At 44.5% G+C, this 15424-nt stretch overlaps 1 protein-coding gene across 1 annotated transcript in view; it reads left to right on the top strand.

Annotated features, from left to right (window-relative positions):
• The window catches only part of svila (supervillin a), a 48468-nt gene extending 36557 nt beyond the window's left edge, over positions 1-11911 (top strand). The window contains exons 26-40 of the mRNA XM_071896956.2: positions 938-1074; positions 1863-2010; positions 2116-2261; positions 2497-2672; positions 3244-3397; positions 4005-4284; positions 5881-6035; positions 6259-6364; positions 7499-7706; positions 8321-8454; positions 8810-8965; positions 9114-9257; positions 9435-9556; positions 9922-10077; positions 10904-11911. Of these exons, the coding sequence (XP_071753057.2) occupies positions 938-1074; positions 1863-2010; positions 2116-2261; positions 2497-2672; positions 3244-3397; positions 4005-4284; positions 5881-6035; positions 6259-6364; positions 7499-7706; positions 8321-8454; positions 8810-8965; positions 9114-9257; positions 9435-9556; positions 9922-10077; positions 10904-10990 (2309 nt within the window). The 3' untranslated portion in view covers positions 10991-11911. The remainder of the gene's footprint in view (positions 1-937; positions 1075-1862; positions 2011-2115; positions 2262-2496; positions 2673-3243; positions 3398-4004; positions 4285-5880; positions 6036-6258; positions 6365-7498; positions 7707-8320; positions 8455-8809; positions 8966-9113; positions 9258-9434; positions 9557-9921; positions 10078-10903) is intronic.
• Positions 11912-15424: the final 3513 nt, after the last annotated feature.

Here is a 15424-nt window from a genome sequence, read left to right as displayed (position 1 = left end):
TATCATACTGATGACTCAAGATAACCTCTTAAACCAGCAATTAATTTCAGAAGTCCGAGGAGTGGAAATATAATTGGCATTTTAGACAAAGCGGTGGAGGATGCTGCTTGAAGGGTGTCCTTTCCAGAGGATATCTAAAATGGGAGACGAGAGGGAGGCGGTCTATTTTGGTGTCTTTGCACCTCCTCCACGCGTCTGTCGGTGACAGCTGCGGCCCTAAATCATTCTCCCCAGGTCAGCTCACGCTATCCCGGGCTGATCCGCCCTCCCAACCTTCCCACTGTCTGTAATCCAGACCAAATCCACTAAACCAGGGGTACCTCTTTACTAGGGGGTTAACTATTCCAAACTCATTGTGCTAAAGCCGTTTCTTTGGAAGAGGCTCTGCTGGCTTCTGACAGTCATGCCTGGATTACCTGCAGGGCCACGGGACCCCAAAAGCCCCGTGTTTCTGTGTAGATACATCTGTAATTTGATTGTATATTTGCATACTGTCTCGGCTATATTCAGTAGAAGTGTACATTGAGCAACTTTTCGTTCGTCCAGTTGTTGTTTTAAATTCTAGCAAGCCAGTACCATCGCTAGACAGATTTGTGGCTCAGAAATAAATATAATTCTGTACAGTCAGACTTTGTCATTGAACTTTTATTTATTACACTGTATCATGGTTGTATGGAATTGTGAACCCCATATCACATATGTAATCGTATCGTGAGATAAGCATATTGTCCCATCCCTATTACCTATCTATCTATGATGGGGTGGGTACTTGACAGGGCAGGTACACCATGTACAGGGTCAAAAGGTGATGGCTGGCAGTGAAGGGGGACATGGTTGCCCCGAAGCCCCTAGCAGGATAATCCAGGCATGCTGACAGCGATAATCAGAACTGTCCCTGATAAGCCACCTGTCTGTGTGTTTGTTTACTCCTGCCCAGGCCGACGGCACGTCCAGACCAGACTGGTGGAGCCCAGAGCGTCTTCTCTGAACAGCGGGGATTGTTTCCTGCTCATCACGCCGCACCACTGCTTCATCTGGACCGGGGAGTTCTCCAACGTCATTGAGAAGAACAAGGTGAGTCTCGATTTTTGTTACGTGATGGAAAATAATACAGTCGGTCGATTTTTTTAAAAAGCTGGTTTCGGTTTCGCTTACATTTTAATTCGGATTTGTGAGTAGATCTGAACTTGTTTTACAGCCTTTTAAAGAGCTCTGTCATATCAACACAGGTCGAGTGAGGGTGATGTTGTTATGAGTGTCGGGCTTCACGTGCAGGAAGTAAACACAGCCCTGGGAGGAAGTAGCAGTGGCGCAGCACAGGAAGTGGTGTGCGTGGGCAGGCAGGGAAATGTGGGGGTGTGTGTAGGGGGGGGGGGGGGGAGGGGGGGGCAGCTGCAGGAAGCCTCTCTCTGACACACAGACCAAGGCTATTGTTCAAAGCCCGGCCTGGCCTGATGACCTCTGGGTGGCTGAAAAGAGCATTGACCTCAATCTGACTAGTTCAGCTCTTAGCCATGGCCCGCATTATTTATGAGCAGTTGTAGTTATAAATAAAAAGTTTCTATCCAAAATGACAGATCCACCCGTTTGGAAAAAAATGTGACATCTACTCTTGTAGAAAATGATAGATGGCACATACAGTAGATTAACAATTTACTTTTTGAAGGGTAACACTTACACAGACTCAATCCTTTATATTTTACAGATTTTGAATGATGAACTTCATTTTTTCCCCCCCAAAATGGATATCTATTAATTTACCTCTGTGCTTTTTTGCAATCAGATTCAAAACAAACTTGTCAGGAATATGTAATGAGGAGAGCTTTTTCCATTTAGAGTGTCTCTCTCTGTCTTTGTTGCAGACTAAAGAGTTGGCCAACTTCATCCAGACCAAGAGGGACTTGGGTTGCCGTGCCAACTACGTCCAGGTGATCGAGGAGGGCGTCAACACACACAGCCATGCCTCCAAGGAGTTCTGGAAGATCCTGGGAGGGCAGGCCAGTTACCAGTGTAAGGATTACTGTCTGGGAATGTTATTCTTCTATAAATTTCCTTCCTTCTATAAATCATTCACTACTAGGCACCTTTGTAAATCTGTCTCTTTTTCCTTCGTAGCGGCAGGAACACCAGATGAAGATGAACTGTATGAAGGTGCCATCGTGGAGACCAACTGTATTTACCGCCTGATGGATGATAAACTGGTCCCTGATGATGACTTTTGGGCCAAAGTCCCCCGCTGTTCCCTGCTCAATCCCAAGGAGGTAAGACATCTGGGGTCGCAAAGTTAGATACCTATCTTTTGTTTCATTTGACATGGAAAAAATCTAAAAATCAATCAGTACTTAAAAAATATTTCACACATGACTCTTAAGCCACCGTTTTCACCTTTCAAAACAAACCGCCTTGTTGAACAATCTGCTTCATCTCTCATCTCAGACTCCACAACCATCTTGGATTGAAAAATGGCAACTCTCCCCGTCTGTGTTTCCTCTGCAGGTTTTGGTTTTTGACTTTGGCAGTGAGATGTACATATGGCACGGGAAGGAAGTGACGCTGGCGCAGAGGAAGGTGGCCTTCCAGCTGGCCAAGCACCTGTGGAACGGCACCTTCGACTACACAAACTGTGACATCAATCCGCTAGACCCGGGGGAGTGCAACCCCCTCATACCCAAGTAAGGAAACGCACGTACCGCAGCACAGATGCATCAGAGACACTAGATCATCTGAGCTACATGGTGAACTGCAGAGGCTTGTATGTTTTGGTGCCCATCAGATCCTCTCATGCCAGCACAGGTTGTGTATTTCCACATTGTGTTGTTCCCCTCTGAAAGTCTACAGCCTGCTATTTCAGAGCAGTGTGTGTGAACAGCGTTTGCTGTGGCTCGGCATTTCACAAGCTATAAATGGGCAACACTGTCATCTCCCCGCTCAGGCAACTTGTCTCTCCTTATTCCATAAACAAACTTGGATATCAAATTGTCCACCAAGCTATATAAATTAGGGTTAAATCGATATATTGGGCGATGTATCTGGCTATCTGCCTTTTATTAAATATCAAATAGCTTTGTGGTTGCAACACTATTGTAAATTTCTACCTCATTTTGTTATTATTGAATGAATACCATAAAACTAACAAAACTACAGAAGTGAATGATGCATCAAGATAATTTTCAATTATCCTAGAGACTGGAGTATTGGAAGTATACATTTGTTTCTTCCCTGACTTATGGACTTCACCTGTAGGAAAGGCCAGGGCCGCCCAGACTGGGCGGTGTTCGGCAGACTAACCCAACACAACGAGACCACGTTGTTCAAGGAGAAGTTCCTGGACTGGAGCGAGTCCAGGAAGTCCCCCAGTCCCACCAAGAACGGCAATGACCACATCAATGACCAAAAGGTAAAGAGACAAGTAAAAAGGGTCCTGCTCCTCTGTCTTATCTGTCATGAACACGGCACAGAGAGCTATATGGAGTTTCAGACACAGAAACATTTCAAATGCAGAAGTCATTCACTTTCAATTCACTCTATTCTATAAATAATATTAACTTACCTAAAAGTAGAGTTTGGAAAGTGCTTTAAAAGAAGGCCTAAAATTAGAAACTTAAATGATCCCCATGGGGAAACTGGGTGAATAGTGAAATATAAAATAAACTGGGGAAAAACTGGATGACATTCAAGAGAAAAGTGGTTAAACATAAAACAAAAGCGTAAGAAGAAACACACAATTAAGAAGTGGGCAAAATCAAACAGAATAGTACCTTCCATAAAATCTGTCAAGGATAAAAGCAACTTGATTTTTGGTTGTTTAGGATTTTTTGATATGTTTTTCTTGCCTGTCTGTGTTCCTATTCCCACATTCCCTCTCTGCAATCACTCTTATTTCCATCCCCGCTCCTCCTCCTCCTCCTCCTTCTCTCCCCCCCCCCCCCCCCCCCCCTCCTCCTCCTCTTCTCCCTCCTCCTCTTCATCTTCTCCCTCTTCCTCCTCCTCCTCCATCACCCCAGGAGCAGCCCGCCACAGACCAGCCCCGCGCGTACGACGCCTCCCTGATGCTGCCCCTGCACCAGGCGCCCGTGCGCACCGTGCTGGACGGGCTCAACGTGGGCCGGGGCTACGGCCTGGTGGAGGGCGAGGAGCGGCGGAGCTACGAGGTCAGCACGCTGGCGGCGGAGGTGTGGCACATCCTGGAGTTCGACTACAGCCGCCTGCCGCGCCAGAGCATCGGCCAGTTCCACGAGGGAGACACCTACGTGGTGAAGTGGAAGTACATGGTCAGCACCGCGGGTTAGTGTCGCCGGATGCACTCATACACTGCAGCTTTTGTCTTTCGGCTATTATGTTCCAGGCCTTATACACATTCTGTCACCACACACACAATTTATTGTATTTTATTCTCTCTTTCTTTACTCACACAGTCTTTGACTTGCTCCATCTGGCTCTTTCTTATGCCCTTTCCCTCTGACATCCAGCTTTTCATTTCTCTCTCAACTGCAAAAAATATCCCTTTTAACACGTAGTCTAGTATTGAATCTTAAAGTCTTATTTTTCTTAAAACAATCTGACAAAAGAGTGAGATCATTTCCTTGTTTCAAGATATTGGCACTTGTCACTAATTCCACTTGTGCAAGTGAAACAGCATTGGAAACAAGCCTCAACCCATTTTACCATTTTTTAAAAAACAAGATTTTATTTAGTGAATATGCCACTAAAGGGCATTTTTTGCAGGGTTCTCACAGTTTCTCTCTTCCTCAGAAGCCATTCCACTAGTTGAACCTAGATTTTATGTGGGTTACTGTAGATCTAGGCCAATCTAACTGCACACCGCGTTCCCCCTCTGTTGACTCACTCTGAACACATCCAAGAATATCAGAAGCCGTCTCTGATTTAGACACCAATCCTCTCCGTTTACACCCTGTGGAGACGTGTTTCCATGCGAGGTCAGATTCCCCCTGCTATTCTCTTCTCTCTCCTCCGTCTTCTCTCTTCCATCCCTCCTTCTCCTTGTGTTTTCTTAAGTCATGGTAGTCAACCACAACATAAACTCCGGAGGAAAGTCTTCCAAGGTGTTCTGTAAGGAATCCAACCCACTAGTTGGTTATGGCAGGCCACAGTCTTTCAGTGAACAGACAGACAGCAACCCATGTGACAGTGGAGTGAGTTGAAGGAAAAGAAGGCTTGTCTCACTCCTTTAATGAGCAGTGGAGGAGAGCAACCACTGTACTTTTATTATAATTTAATCTAAGAAATGTACCTGTGAAGTTTTTCCAAGTGAAAATTATTTGGAAACATTTTTAGTAATTTATTGTCTGCTGCCCCCCTCCCACCTAAAGAGCTACAGGACCTTTTGGATTCACATTTGTAGCAGCCAGTAAGAGCCACTGCTCTGATTGGCTGGCAGGACTAGAGTGTCCGCCCCCCTGCTCCAAACATAATACGATTGGTCGACTCCAAAAAAGTCGGCTTTCTATATAACAATCCAACCGTGTTTTGATTGGCAAAGAAGAAATAGTACAATTTTGTCTTTTTTTTTTTATGGGAACAAGGAACATTCAGTAGTGTAAAGCCTATATAAAAAAAAAAGGATTTCCAAACATACCCTCCCCCCCATTTTCCCTTTAAAAGACCCTATCCAATGACTTGGATCAGTTTGATACTACTTACTGAGATGTATACTATGAATTTACTTCATAAAGATTTATATCAGCCTAAAAAATTGGCTAAGCTCTATTCCACAAATAAAAATGTGGGTAAACTGATTTAAGGTGGCAAGCAACAGAACAGTCATAACTAATATCACAATTTTTTTCCAGCATTGTAGTTTTACACACATCCCTACTTTCTGTCTTTCTAACAGTCTCTTCCTACTTATGTCTCCGTTAGTTGGGAAGAGACAGAATCCGGAGCAGCTGAGGACGGCGGGAGCGGGGAAGGAGAAGTGCTGCTACTTCTTCTGGCAGGGCCGCAACGCCACCGTCAGCGAGAAGGGAACGTCAGCGCTGATGACAGTGGAGCTGGATGAGGAGCGGGGAGCGCAGGTACAGCTGGGAGTGTGTGTGTGTGTTAGATTCTATCCTGATCATTATCTGTGTACTTGTGTTTGTGAGAGAGACGGTCACTGTGGATATGAGCTTGTTTTCTTTGTCTGTCCATTTGTTTGCTGGTATTCAAAGCATTTGCGTGCATGTGAAAGCGTGAGCCTGACTCCTCCTCCTCCTCCTCCTCCTCCTCCTCCTCCTCCTCCTCCTCCTCCTCCTCCAGGTTCAGGTCCAGCAGGGCAAGGAGCCTCCATGTTTCCTGCAGTGCTTCAAAGGAGGGATGGTGGTCCACTCAGGGAAGAGAGAGGAGGAGGAGGAAAACTCACAGAGTAAGCCCAGATTTGCACTTTATAATAATAATAATAAACTTCATTTATATAGCACTTTTACAAAGACAAAAAACACAGTTACAAAGTGCTCTACAAAACAGAGAGAACAATAGGTACATAAAAAGACATAACAATAAAAAGCAAAATTACATAAAAAGGTAAGACATCAGAGATTATAAACACATTAAGTAAAAGCCAGTAAAAGGTTCAAGTAAAAGCCAGACGGTAAAAGTGTGTTTTTAAAAGTGATTTAAAAGAAGACACCGGCTAACCTAATCTTTAACTTTAACATAAAAGTAATTCGTCAAGCTGACAAAAAAGCAGTTTGCTCTCTCTTCTGCTGCTCAAACTTTGGTCTTTATGGGGGAATTGGCAAGAACTGTGAATTGAGCAATGACACATTCATCTAATCATTGGAAAAAGGGGCATACTTGAGGAATAGAATGGTAGGTGTGAAGAGGTCACTCACTGAAAACGGACAAGTTAAGCACACCACAAACACGAGAAATCAAACTCACCAAAGAGAAGAGCAAAATATTCTTTTGCCCCTAAACAAATCACTTCCTTTTGGAGTATGGATTCCCCTTTGGTTTTTGTTACCATTCTGTTTGTGTGTGTGTGTTTGTGTGTGTGTGTGTGTGTGTGCGCGTGTGTGTGTGTGTGTGTGTGTGTGTTCACTCCCCTTTAATTCCCACACCTTTTCTTCACCATCTTTTCTTCCAAGTTATAATTGGATACATCAGCTATGCCGGCTCTGAAAGAAGGAGACTATCACAATTGCTTTTTAGCCGTGCATTCACAGCGATGAATGCTCTTCTGCGGAAGCCATGTAAATTCATCATCTGCCCATGAGTGACTCACTCCGCTGAGAGCTGCTTAGGACCTTAGAGAAGAATTGGATGTCGAGAATAGAAACTATCCTAAGGGATAAACATTCACAATCTCTCTTTCAGCACCCTGCATTTTGCAGGCGCTCCGTATTTATCCGCACCTCCGAATCAACTGAGCTGTTGTTGTTTTGGCTGCAGGACTTGTGGAATGCTAAACTTAATGCAAACACAACTGAAGCCTTTTTTAGATTCAGATTCTAGCATTTACTGACGCTGACCCCCCTCCTCTCCCTCTCCCTCCCAGACGACTGGCGTCTGTACTGCGTGCGGGGCGAGGTGGCGGTGGAGGGCCACCTGCTGGAGGTGGCCTGCCACTGCAGCAGCCTGCGCTCCAGGGTCTCCATGGTGCTGCTGAGCGTAAGCCAGGCGCTCATCTACCTGTGGCACGGCTGCAAGTCTCAGACGCACACGCGGGAGGTGGCGCGCACCGCCGCCAACAAGATCAAAGAACAGTGGGTGGCGTCTGAACTTCTTTTCCCCAAAAAAGTAGTCAGTATTTACACAGCGGGTTTTATATTTATTTAGGCAAACTTTAAACTAGTGGAACTCTTTATTTAACCAGGTTAGTCCCATTGAGATTAAGAAACTCTTTTTCTAAGGGAGAGCTGGCCAAGAAAGCAGCATCATGACAAACACAAACACTGCAGACCAGTAGCATACAAAAATGTACAAAGTGGGAATACAGTCAGTCACATAAAAGAAAGAGCAAGGTAAAACAATGTTCTCTTTTATGTGATTTTGCTTGTATTTTGATTTTATACAAAGTAAAATCTTCTGTATAAGCGCTCCAAAATCCACTAGACCAATATCAAACCAGCATGTTCACAAGGTTAAAACCTATTTAAATCATGCAGTTTAAACCTGCTCTTTCAACTTGAAATCATTATGCAGTGAGTTCCATGAAGAGCGAGGACATGCCTAATTCAGTTCTGACCTTAAGAACAGATAACAAAATCAATTCCTGAGACCACTATTGATATCTATTGATCAGAACCTCATTACACGTATTGAAATATTAATATATAGCGTTATCATCAGTCCGTGTGACACCTTTGTCCGTGTGCAGTTGTCCTCTGGAAGCGGGCCTCCACAGCAGCAGCAAGGTGACCATCCGTGAATGTGACGAGGGCGCCGAGCCCACGGGATTCTGGGAAGCCCTCGGGAGGAGGGACAGGAAAGCGTACGACTGCATGCTGCAAGGTGGGTGAACCAAACGGACACCAGCTGTTCACGTGTGTGACGGCATGCTCATTTAACTTAAATGGAGACCCATTTTACATCAGAAAAAGATTAGTCAAAATGCACTTTTTTGGTACAGTAATTAAAAATTGATAATTATAGGGGTTAACAAATGGAAATGTACCATTTATAGGAACTGAATGCAAAGGCTAATCCTGTATGAAAAGCATTTTTGAAAAGCAATTTGCCTGTGTCCATCTTGGGTCACATTTTCTCTTCTTGAATTCAACTGTCTTGAACCAAAACTCAACCTTTGTGGACTGTCTAATTTACTAGAAACTTTAATTCTGCGTCTCTCTTGACCTTTGACCCTCAGACCCAGGCAGGTTTAACTTCACGCCGCGCCTCTACCAGCTGAGCAGCAGCTCTGGGGAGTTTTCAGCCGTGGAGTTTCTCTACCCGGCCAGAGACCCTCAGCAGGTCAACTCCCTGCCCTTCCTGCAGGAGGACCTCTACACAGCCTCCCAGCCAGGTACACACATGGATGAATCGGCCTGAATGAATAGCCAGAAATTTGTGTAACTGCATTGTGCTCAGGAAACCTTCCCTGAAAAAAAACAGACGTTTACCACTATGACTATGGTGTAATCTCCCTCTGGTTGTCTCTCTCCTATGTGAAGCTCTGTTCCTGGTGGACAACCACCATGAGGTTTACCTGTGGCAGGGCTGGTGGCCTCAGGACAGCGAGAGCACCGGCTCAGCTCGCATCCGCTGGGACTCGGACAGGAAGTGTGCCATGGAGACTGTGCTGCAGTACTGTAGAGGTATGGTCTGATATTTTCACAGTCACGGTACTGGACACACTGTTTGATTGACAGCTGATCTCTGGGAAGTGCAGTGCAGAAACGCTAAATAGAGACAAAATCCAAAAACAAGGAACATAAGGATTACCACTGTAAGACTTCTCCACAAAAACATCCTTCTGTGCTTCCTCCCCACAGAAAAGAACGAGAAGAAGCCTCCCAAATCGTATCTGATCCACGCCGGTCTGGAGCCGCTCACCTTCACCAACATGTTCCCCAGCTGGGAGCACCGAGAGGACATCGCTGAGATCACTGAGAGGGTGGGTGGAAAAATAATATTATCTTAATACTGCAGGCTATGTAATCTGATATAAGTGAACAGTATAGTTTCCACTGGAAAGCCATCAGTCTACACTGATATGTCCCATACCACAAAAAAATAGTCTTATATACTTCAGAATGTGTTTAGAGAGATGTTTCAAAACATATAAACTGGAAAAAATTTATTTGTACAATTAGATCATATTCATTTTAAATATATATTGGATATATATCACCATAAACAACAAATACTTGGTCAGTGAAATGTATTTTTATCTATATATGATGTTGTGAACTTGCATGGGAGAAATTTTGGTCTGTGTATAATTTAAGTGTGTGTGTGTGTGTGTGTGTCCCCTACCAGGAGGCAGAGGTGTGTAACCAGATCATTCTGGTGGAGGATGTGCTGGCCAGGCTGTGTAAGACCACGTACCCCCTGGCAGACCTGCTGGCCCGGCCGCTGCCCGAGGGAGTGGACCCCCTTCGCCTGGAGGTCTACCTGTCTGATGAAGACTTTGAGGTGAGACCCAGAACCTACAGTGTACAGACTGACTGATTTTACTTTCAAGTGCTATGTGTAGCATTTTAGTCGATCTTATGGTGTTTCTCATCACTGTTTGGAATAGAATAGATTTGTATGGTCATCCTGACTTCTTTTCTGTGTTGATCCATTGTCTTTTCAGAATATCCTCTTATTCATCCCTCTCTTCCTCCTTTCTCTCTGTGCATAAGTGTTTGATTATGTTTTCAAGTCATCCTCTCTCCATCATCTGTCTCTTTTGTAAACTTACCTTTTTCATTCACTCCACCCTCCAGGGTGTAGGGGCTTATGGGAAGGTGAGTCCTCTGACGTGAGCATGGGTGGCCCAGACAAGTCCTGTTGCACAGCATCCTCTCTCCTCCTTCAACTACATCACCCATACTTCTGCCTCCTTCCAACTCTACTCCATCACTCTTCTCATTTCCTCCATAATCTATTTAGTTCTGACCTTTCTAACTTCTCTATCGTATGTTTTTTTCAGCATGTCATTCACTCACAATCTACAAAGTGGTGTGGACACTTGTACTGAATCGTGGAGTTATGAGCTGTTTGTCAAACCATATCTTATTGGGAAGCAAAGTGAAGAATGATGGCTGTGTGTTTAATCTCACTCATGCATGAGTGTGTGCTCAGAGGTTACGTTTTCCTTACGTCTCTGCATTCCTCACCTTGCAGGTGGCAGAATATGGTTTGTGGTCTGTAAATAAGGGGTCTGAAATTGATCTGTATGGTGAACTATAATCTGATGGCTGTAACAGTATTGTATGCTGATTGTTGATTGTTGTGTGCATGGCTGGTCCCACAGAAAGCCCTGGAGATGAGCAGGGAGGAGTACGAGTGTTTGCCCGGCTGGAAGCAGGTGAACTTGAAGAAAGCCAAAGGACTTTTCTAGATCAGACAGGAACAGAATAAACCACCAAGAACTTTTTTTTTTTGTTCCATTTACCTCTGGATAAATAAGAGGCTCAGGATTGGACTCTCCTGAGCGAACACATGGAGGGATGAGGACGGACGAGAAGAGCTGCGGCGTGGAAGAGACGGATCAACGAGAGGCGTGCCGGCCTTTTTGCGGCGCCGATTTCCTCACCCTCCTTTTTGTGTTGTTTTGTTTTGGTTGTGTAGGTAGGAGATAAATGTAAGCGGATGCTCTTCTGAGTGGATGTGTGTTTGTTCATGTGGCTTTTTAAATCTACACTATGTAGTTGATGTATGTACATATGTATATGCAGGCCAGCCATTGCCCTTACATTGTCAGCCATGCAGCCATGCACTGGAGTGGGAGCAGGCCTGTCAACCTGTTCGGCACACTCCAAATCAAACTCTCCGCTACTCTCGTATGTATGTTTGTGCGTTACAAATAATTTATATTTATATCAAATCCATATAGGAATTTTAAAAAACAGCTTTGCGAGTATTCACTGAGCTAAGAATGATGAAATAAATTGTATAATTAACGTGGAGGAGGTTTGTGTCATATGTTGATAAATAGTGGACAAGTATGGTGATTCTCTCTCTCGCCGCAAGACCATGTACAGTAAACCATTTGCCATTTACCGATCAAATGATGCAGCTTCGTTCTGGTGTATCGAGTGTCACTGTTGGTTCAGGTGCTCAGATGGAAGGAAGGATCATTTTGCAGGCGTGAATTAAGGCATGGTGAGGAAGAGCGGTGGGAATGTGTTGTGATTTTTAAATCCTACAGTGTATAGTGCCTTGCTTTTGTGTACAGTTTATATACAGATCCTAGTCTGCATTTTGAAGACTCTTTGTGATATAAAGAACTATTAGAGAAATAAACACTGAAAGTTGTAAATCAGAAAGCCTTTTGTCTTTTTTTCTTTACTTGAGCACATCTCATCATATTACAAATTCAGCATACTTATTGTGCTTAAATCTAGGTTTTATATTCACTGATTCTCTTAAATTCATGTTATTCCACAGAGATACAATGGACTAAGCGATCAGTCAACACAATATGAACACTTCTCAGATCATCCTATAGAGGGCAGTACAATACTAATTTCCATGGCTGGGAAGCAGCTAGTGGTGGAGAGTGGAGACATTACTGGCACAGAAACTCAGATGATCAAATGGACTCATAGTGAGTCATATTTAAGTCATGTTAGATTACTGTACATTACTATCAGTAGCTGTAATGAACGCACTGCAGCTGTGCCAGGATTCTGTCGTCAACATGACATGATGCAGGCCCCTTTCTGTTTTCTTTTTTTTTTTTGGTTCACTGTTGGATATTGACAAAACAGAAATTCTAGTACACAAGACAAGCGCGCCGTAGCTCATGTTGAATGTGGGGCGGCAGTCGCCAAGAGGATAAAGAAGTGGGCTTGAGGCTAGAGGCTCGCCAGAACATTGTGTATGGGGGGAAAAATGTTAACGCTGTCCACTCCCTCAACAGCTACTGCTGAGGTGCCCTTGAACAAGGCACTTAACCCCCAACTAGTCCAATAGAGCTGCTTAGTGGCCACAAGTAGAAGGCTGTGGTTGTACTGGGCAGCTCCCAATGTAAATGTGTGTAACTGTGTGAATTGGAAGCAGGGTGTTGATGGAAAACTGCATGTTTGTCTGGAGAAATCAAGTTTATCCAAGCATTATGTAATTCCTCATTTTCTATTGGCTACTACAGCATTAATAGTGTCAATCATCAGTGAGGCACTATGTGATTATGCTACTAAGCTTTTATTGCCTGTGCTACAGACACTTCTATCAGTGGCTCTGATCATCACTGGTCCTATGGGGTTTGACATGCAGCAGCGAGCCACCATGTGGTCCGCATGGCCCCCATATGCCAGGCAATTAGACGGATTCCATTAACGGGGATTTAAAAGCTCAGTTACCTATGTGGAGTCGCATGCACACAGGTGAAAGCTACACTCCCCCCCGCCCAACCTGTCAAATCTCACCGCCTCATTTTCCAGGCTGTCCTCCAAATCTACACACACACACACACACACACACACTGAAACACTGAAAGCTCTCAGATGTTCTCAATATCACCCGTTGGACTGTGCTGAGGAACAAGAGCAATTAGAGGGGAATTTCATGCAATCACTGTAGAACAATATACACAGCAGGTTTTTGTCCGGCGTCTAGTGCTGTTCTGTTCATCCAACAGGCGGGGCGTTGCTTGGATGTTGCACAACACTTTACAGCCTTCCTGACAGCTTGCCCTGAAACGGCAACGAGGAGAAGAAGAAGCTGTTGCTGTTCCAAAGGGTTGGCATGATGCGAGGGTTCTCTCTCCCCTCGCTGGTTTTCATCTCTTGTCTTTCTCTCGCTCCCTCTTGCATGCTAAGTTGTTGGATGCGGAGCCTGTGGTGTATTATTCTGTTGCAGATGCCTCCTCTGAACTCCCCTGGCCTGTGAGGAGTTTGATGTGCGACATGTGAATCCGCCCACCCACTCCTCCCCACCCACTCAGCGCAAGATGCTCCAACCTTTCCCTCCCTCTCTCTGACTCTACGTCTCTCTCTCCCTTTCTCTCATTCTCTCTCTCTCTCAGCAGGAAGACAGTAGAAGGTACAGTACACTGTGCAGACACTGCCAGGTGCATGTAATATTTCTGAGCTCGTTTTGACTGTGATCCCAGTTTTCTATGCAGAGCCCAGTGAGCATTTCCTTTACCATACAATCCCTTTATAGGATACAAAGACATGAATGCAAACCACTGTAACATGCATGCACATACAGTTTGTAAATGCGCGCACAGTATTGTTATATATGCACATATAGATGTACCAAGAGCACTTAACGGAAAAAGACTACCAAGTAAAGATCAATCATAACAAACCAGAAAGAGCAGGTCCCTTGTGCTTTCAGGTGTGTTATTGATTGAAAATTATTCTTTGCATTTCATTTGTCCTCCACTGATTGGTTCAATTTTCCAGGCCGGCACAATTTTGTATCATTTTGTTAACATGGGTGTGATCAGAATTACAAAAAAAAAAGCTTCAAAAGGGGAACAATAATCTTGCCATTAGAAATAAATGCAACATCAAAACAAAAAATAATCACATCCCTGATTAGTGAAATCACTAATAACAATTCATAAGGAGTCTCCACAGCATGTGAGTTTAAAGCTGTGCACCTGTGCTACGGAAAGGTGAAACCGCATGTTTGTGATTAATTATTAGATTATGCAAAGCGTAATTAAAATATCAGTCAATATTTAGCGGGCCATATGCCACAGGCGCTTTCGGAGCCACGGCTCGCCTGTGAATTCTAATAGCCCAAACTGGAGGTGAAAAGCGGCCTTTGGCAGGTATCTCCCTAATGCTCTTAACCATCTGTCGATGCTCAGCCCACTTCCACAGGAACATAATGTTTATGATAACAGTGTTAATTCAACACACAGGCTTAGGTGCAAAGTGGCACAGTTGAGCTTTAGCACCATTTATTCCACAATATTTGCATTTGGCCTGGTGCCTGCCCAGCACCTCTCCTCCCCTCTCCTCCTCTCCTCTCCTCTCCTCTCCTCCATCCACACAAAATGACAAGGACTGAACAATGACAGCCGCAATAAGGCTTAGCACATATTCTTCTGCGTGCTGTTTCCGTTTTGTTAAGAGTTTCTATTTATGTGTGGATTATCACTCGCTCTCAGCATCACAATAGAGCCATGGGTTTTGGTTGTGCCTCTCCTCTCCTCTCCTGTGTCTCTCCCTCGCTCCTTGGGTTGGAAAAAGCTCTAAGCCCCACGCTTCCTGTCCAAAAACGAAGAAAGCCACTTCAAAGACCCAGGGCCGAGATGATTTATGGGAAATGAATTTTGGAAAGAAGACTTTTTTTTCTCTTTTCTGTTGCCCTTGGTTCTTAGTGGTGAGCTGTGCTTATTAACCCAGATTTAGATCGCTGCCCTGATGGAGCCCATAAAAGTGGTGTGGATTTATACTATGTGGAGCGCAGCCACGTGCCTCAGGTCCCTGCGCTCCCTCTGTCTCCAGTCCAGCTCAGACCTGGACGGTCCCTTCTAAAGCTGGACGGAGGCACTGCACCACCTGAGGCTCAGCCTGAGAGAGAGGGACCACACACTACAGTACGAGCTCTGTAGACGTTAGCTTTACTCTACTGATTTATACTGGAACTGACCTTACTCCCACAGCGGCCATTTTGACCTCATGTCACACTCGGGGTGGAAGGTTGGCATAAAACTAGCTTTACAACACAGCCTAATGAGGACTTCAGATGTACCATTAGCTAGCAATAATCTCAACTACAATAACTGCTTGAATTTGGTAGAGCAGTTAGCTAGCTTATTATACGCAGGCCTACATAGCTTATACGTTGTTTTATTATCTATGTGTGTTTT

Source organism: Centroberyx gerrardi, chromosome 22 (genome assembly GCF_048128805.1).
Source record: "Centroberyx gerrardi isolate f3 chromosome 22, fCenGer3.hap1.cur.20231027, whole genome shotgun sequence".
In the NCBI taxonomy this organism is placed as follows: Eukaryota; Metazoa; Chordata; class Actinopteri; order Beryciformes; family Berycidae; genus Centroberyx; species Centroberyx gerrardi.
Note: the sequence above shows the minus strand (reverse complement) of the source record. Positions and strands in the feature narration are given on the sequence as shown.